The 5868-nt window shown below is 48.8% G+C and overlaps 1 protein-coding gene across 1 annotated transcript; it reads left to right on the top strand.

Moving 5' to 3' along the window:
* Positions 1-4642: 4642 nt before the first annotated feature.
* Positions 4643-5667, top strand: LOC115525564 (E3 ubiquitin-protein ligase RNF114-like). The gene is given in 2 exon segments (XM_032595038.1): positions 4643-5055; positions 5058-5667. Coding segments are annotated over 2 exon segments (684 nt in total). The 5' UTR covers positions 4643-4646; the 3' UTR covers positions 5333-5667.
* The last annotated feature ends 201 nt before the right edge of the window (positions 5668-5868 follow it).

Here is a 5868-nt window from a genome sequence, read left to right as displayed (position 1 = left end):
AGATACATGATATCACTATGAAATTAACAATGAAAGTGGGTAAAGGAAACATTAAAAGGCAGTGAGAAATCTTTTGTCCTTCCTCGCTGAAGAAGGCAGCAAGCTTACCTTTAATGCTCCTGTCTGGGTTGTATCCTTGTGGAATTGTAAGTTCCTCCTGGACAAGAACCTTGTCGTTTTGGGTTACATTTCTGCACCATGCCTTGCAGACACATCCATTTAATACATATTACTTGACTGAGTGATTGGAAAAGAGCAGGAACAAAGAGAGACGGCATTAAGAAGTGAGCTGTTTTTATATAATCCATTGTGTAGAAGACCTGAGCATCCCAGCATTTCTACTGATTGGGCACAATTTAAATTCAGCTTCCTGCCTGAAAAGAAATCATAACAGCAACAAATCCACTGCCTTGTACTCTTTATAGTTTGGCAGGTCTGGCTAGGGTAAGGACATCCGACTACTGGGGGGAGAAGGGACTGTTGGTTCGGGGAGGGAGATGTGGAATAGGTATCAGGAGCTACAGAACTCAGAGAAGCAATGTAGAATGTTAGAAGGGACCAGTTGGTCCAATAATTACTGGAGGAAAGTGAGGCCCAGAAAAGCTAAGTTAGTGGCTTATTGGTAGCAGAACTGGAAATAGAGCAAAGGTCCCTGACTCCTGGTTTTGAGCTCTTCCCTGGACTGCAAACTACCTCCTAAGAATTGAATCCAACAGGGGACACGACACTCCAAAGAGACTGAGTTTGAGGTCTATGTCTGGCAAGGAAGGGGAGGTCAGATGTAGGCTGAGAGACTCCATCCCAGACAATGAATAGAATCTTGAGGGCACTGGCTTCCCACCCCCACTTCCTCCTTGATCCCAGCAGGACCTGCAGGTGTGAGAGCTTCCCAAGGAAGCAGGGATCAGGGAGGAAAGTTTGGAGAGGGCACAGCCTGCACCAAGGCCAGCTTGAGGATGGAGTCCCCAATCTCCAGGCTTTCCTGGTGACTCTTCCTTTGCACTCAGGCTTAGTGAAGACCCCTCTCTTCTTTCTGTAGCTGGAGGAAGATGGGGTGAGAGCCTTGCTTTGGCTTCTGACTTGTTGGCTATGGCTTCTGGGCTCCTGCTTAGATGGAAACAGGAGGGTAAGAAGAATGGAGAAAGAGAAATAAATACAGCTGGAAGATGAAAGATGATCATCTTCTGTGGGGGTTTAGGGAGCCCCTAGGAAGAAGAAGACCATTTGGACACTCTGCTCAGAGGTTGAGTTGGGGATTCCTGTCTCAGTGGGCCATTAGAAGCAGCTAGCACCTGTGGGAGGTCAGAGACTGGAATAGAAACCTGACAGATTTTGGAGCCAGTTATTTTTGGGCTGAAGCTTTCTTTGCCCTGGGTCAACTTACCAGATCTTTATGAGTTTAGTTTCTCACTCCATAATATGGAGCAATGATAATACCAACCATAAAGACTTGTTGTGCATATTAAACAAATACATGTACTAGAATTCCTAGAATATAATACATGTTCTTAAATACTAGTTCCCTTCCCTTCCATAATCCCAGCTGGGCCTAGCCAGCTCTCTCTGCGCTCTCAGCTTCTGAGAACAGAGAAGACCAGACAAACTTGAGACGCCCTACTTCACCCAGTTCTGGCAGTGGAGGGTCCAGTGATTCTCACCGAGGGTCATCTTCCAGTGGGATCTCCCTGGGAGTCACACCAGGCAACTAGAGCCCTGGGTCACAGGTGAGATTGCTCCACTTTTGTACATATACTTTAAAGACTAGGTGGTTCAGTTGTTAAGCATCTGACTTTGGCTCAGGTCATGATCTCACAACTGGTGAGTTCGAGTACTACATCAGGTGAGCTCAAGCCCTAGTTCGGGTGAGCATGAGCCCTGGGTGAACCCTTCTTCTCTCTCTCTCTCTCTCTCTCTCTCTCTCTCTCTCTTTCTCTCTCTCTCTCTCTTCCCCTCACTCGCTTGCAACCTCCCCCTCAAAAATAAATACTAAATAAATAAATAAAAATAAAAACAACAATGCAATGTGGTCACTACAATAGATCCTGGGCTTCAAAAGACATCAGGCTGCTCTGAAACCACACTTTGCAGGATGCACAGTGGCAGGGAGCACTTTTGGCCATGAAGTGGCCCCAAAACCCCACGCTGACGTGTTTGCTCTTGTTTTGAGAGGTGAACAGGTCATACCTGCACCAGGCCGTCTGTTACCTGCAGTAAGAGATGGGATCTGTAGACAGATGGAAGTTCAAGTCTCAGCTTCATTGCTTTCTGGCTGCATGACTTGCTCAAGTGGTTTTTACTCTTTAAGCCCCAGTTTTTCCATCTGTAAAAAGAGGACAATCTCTTTTGCTTCAAAGATCAAGTTGAGGGGCGCCTGGGTGGCGCAGTCGGTTAAGCGTCCGACTTCAGCCAGGTCATGATCTCGCGGTCCGTGAGTTCGAGCCCCGCGTCAGGCTCTGGGCTGATGGCTCAGAGCCTGGAGCCTGTTTCCGATTCTGTGTCTCCCTCTCTCTCTGCCCCTCCCCCGTTCATGCTCTGTCTCTCTCTGTCCCAAAAATAAATAAACGTTGAAAAAAAAATTTAAAAAAAAAAAGATCAAGTTGAGATAGGCACCTCACGTAATCACCACCCAATAAATGATAACAGGAATGGTGCTTTTACATGATGCTAATGTAAATCACCTACAATCAGATGAGTGAATTGGTGGTCTTACACTGTGGTGAGGCTTTAAACTTCTTCATTAACTCTGATCTAATCTGTCCTTTAGCCTCATGTAAATTAGACCCAGTCTCTCAACCTCTCCCCATAAGCCTGAGCCTCTAGAGTCTGCATCTCCTGAATGGCTTTGCTGTGAGTGACCAGATCACACCTGGCTGCTGGCTCACCTGAACATAGCCTGTAGGTCTTTTAAAGCCCAGGATCTACTGCAGTGACCACATTGCATTGTTGTCGTCCTAGGATGACTTCTTGGGAAACGCGCAAGTGCTTCCTAGCAAGAGGATGGGCAGAGGTCCCTGGAAGAGGGATGAGTATCTGTGTTCTGGGGCTGCCTCCCCAGCAGTTAGGCTGTCTGCTTGGGTGCTGGCTCAGACCCTTGCTGGCCTCTCAGCCTCCCAGGGAGCCTGCTGCATTCAGGACATGTGACCAGCCCTTTACCCTTTGTGCCCCTTGCCCACTCACAGCAGACCTTTTCAAACCTCAATTAGCCACTTAGGGAGAAGAAAGAGCAAGTGCAAGCTGTAGAAATCTGTCTAGACCATGAAGAATTCTTTCCCAAGCCTGCTGTTGCCATGGCAGCCAGCTGGGAACACTGTTTCCAGGGCCTGAGGCACTCAGACTTGCATGGGGGGGTTGCTGCCCTGCTGGGCTGCTGCCCACTCACCTCCCTGCCACCACCTCCCCGGCCTCCTGGCTCCCTTAGCAACAGCCATTACCATTGCCATCGCAACCACCACTGTAGCATCTGCACTGGCCAGGAGCAGTGTCCAAGGAAGCTTGGGATTGAAGCAGGGAGTTAGGGAGTATGCATCTGTGTGTGTGTGTGTGTATGAGGGGGAGAGAGAGAGAGAGAGAGAGAGAGAGAGAGAAGAAAGTGCCAAGGTAAGAAGTTGGAAAGGAAAGGGTTTGGCAAGCTCAGCCATGATAATTATAAGGATGCTAAACTTGGGGGTCAATGGACTTTTGGCAATCTGATGATTATCCCTGAATTTCTAAGAATAAATTTGTGTATTGGGTATATGTGGAGTTTTCTAGAGAAAGGGTTTATAGTTTTTATCAGATTCTCAAAGATGACTAAGGTCCCTAGTAGGTAAGAACCTTAACTACAGAGGCTTTTGCTTTCAGTCTCAGAGTTATCTTAGATCATGGTTATCAGGCAGGCTTGAGAGATATGCTTAGAAAAAGGAATGAGTGTGGCCAGGATAGGAGCAAATGACATGCTACCTGGTCCATATCTGTAGAGTGCCCTTAGATTTACTGTTTGCCCCACTGTAAATCTCTGGGAATAGGGACCTGGGAATCTTTCTCCTAATGCCACCCTAAATATTCTGTCCTTACTCTCCTGTCTTGCAGCTTTGCCCTGGTTTAATTGTGCTAATCACTAATGTTTACTGTGTGTCAGACCCTGAACTTGGTGTTTTATTTAAACTATGCACAGTCTTCCCATCTAACCATCATACAGTTCTAAAGAGAAGGTTCTCTTATGACCACCATTTAGAAGATAAGAATATTGAAACAACGAGAAACTTAAGTGATCGCCCAAGTTTACATAGTCAGAAGTCGGAGAAGTGAGGGCAGCCTCATGGAGGGGTTAAGAGATTGGCCCTAGACCAAGATGCCTGTGTCTGACCCCAGGATGCACCCTGTTATCTATGTGGCCTGGCCTGTGTTCTCACAGTGGCAAATTGAGGATACCGATAATTCCTTGCCCAAAGGAAGTTGTGGGAGTTAAAAGGGTTGGCGCTCTATTTGAAAAGTGCTAGGAATAGTCTCTGTTACCAAATAAAATAGAGCTAGGGTAGGATTCAACCATAGGTCTACCTAATTCTAAGCTCCTGTAGCATGCCCACAAGGGTTTCAGTGGTGCTTCACAATCCTAATGCTAGGGCTAGATCATGATATCATGGAGAAACACAAGCTCTCTAAGCAAGATGGCGGCGCAACAGCAGGACCGTGAGGGTGGTGCGCAGCTGGCTGGGCCCGCTGCGGAGGCCGACCCCCTGGGCCGCTTCACGTGTCCTGTGTGCTTAGAAGTGTACGAGAAGCCGGTGCAGGTGCCCTGTGGTCACGTCTTTTGCTCTGCATGCCTGCAGGAATGTCTGAAGCCGAAGAAGCCTGTCTGTGGGGTGTGTTGCAGCGCTCTGGCACCTGGCGTCCGAGCCGCGGAGCTCGAGCAGCAGATCGAGAGCACAGAGACTTCTTGCCATGGCTGCCGTAAAAATTTCTTCCTATCCAAGATCTGGGCCCACGTGGCTACCTGTTCCAAATACCAGAATTACATCATGGAAGGTGTGAAGGCCACCACCAAGGATGCCTCCCTTCAACCAAGGAACGTCCCAAACGTTACACCTTCCCTTGCCCGTACTGTCCTGAGAAGAACTTTGATCAGGAAGGGCTAGTGGAACACTGCAAGCTGTCCCATAGCACGGACACCAAATCTGTGGTTTGTCCGATATGTGCCTCGATGCCTTGGGGAGACCCCAACTACCGCAGCGCCAACTTCATAGAGCACGTCCAGCGCCGGCACCAGTTTTCTTACGACACTTTTGTGGATTACGATGTTGATGAAGAGGACATGATGAATCAGGTGTTGCAGCGCTCCATCATCGATCAGTGAGCGGTGTCTACTGTCCAGCTCGTGCTCCAGAGCGTCCGTTGTGTGTTGGGCGTGAAACCTGTGACTCCTACACCTTCAATGTACAACAGACCTGGAAGTGAGCTGTGGTCACTTCTGACAGGGAAAAAGGTCCCCAGGTCAGAGCCGTCCCTTCCTTTGGGGTCTCCCCTACTGTTAACTCTGTCATGTGTCTGGTCTCTGATTGCCCTCAGCTGCTCCCTGGAGTTTCTGCTTCCCCTTCTGGAAGAGAATCCAGGTTCTCCACCTACCCTTGTTTCACTCTCGTTCCTCCCCTTTAGTGTGCATCTCTCAGGTCCTCTGAGCCAGCCAGGACCTGTTCTGGGTCACGAATAGCACAAATGAGACCAGCACCTCCCTCCTCTCCTTGTCCCTGAGGTGAGGTGTGTGAGCTCTGGCAAACGTGTGTCCCATCGGTGGTGGAGCTCCTTCTGTGCTGCGGAGGTTCTGTTAGTTGGTCCTTAGCAGCAGCTGCCGGAAGCTGGAGTGTCCCTCCTGGGAAACATTGCAAAAGGCCT

The sequence above is a fragment of the Lynx canadensis genome, chromosome D1, assembly GCF_007474595.2.
Source record: "Lynx canadensis isolate LIC74 chromosome D1, mLynCan4.pri.v2, whole genome shotgun sequence".
Taxonomy (NCBI): Eukaryota; Metazoa; Chordata; class Mammalia; order Carnivora; family Felidae; genus Lynx; species Lynx canadensis.
This window is presented reverse-complemented; position numbering and strand designations above follow the sequence as displayed.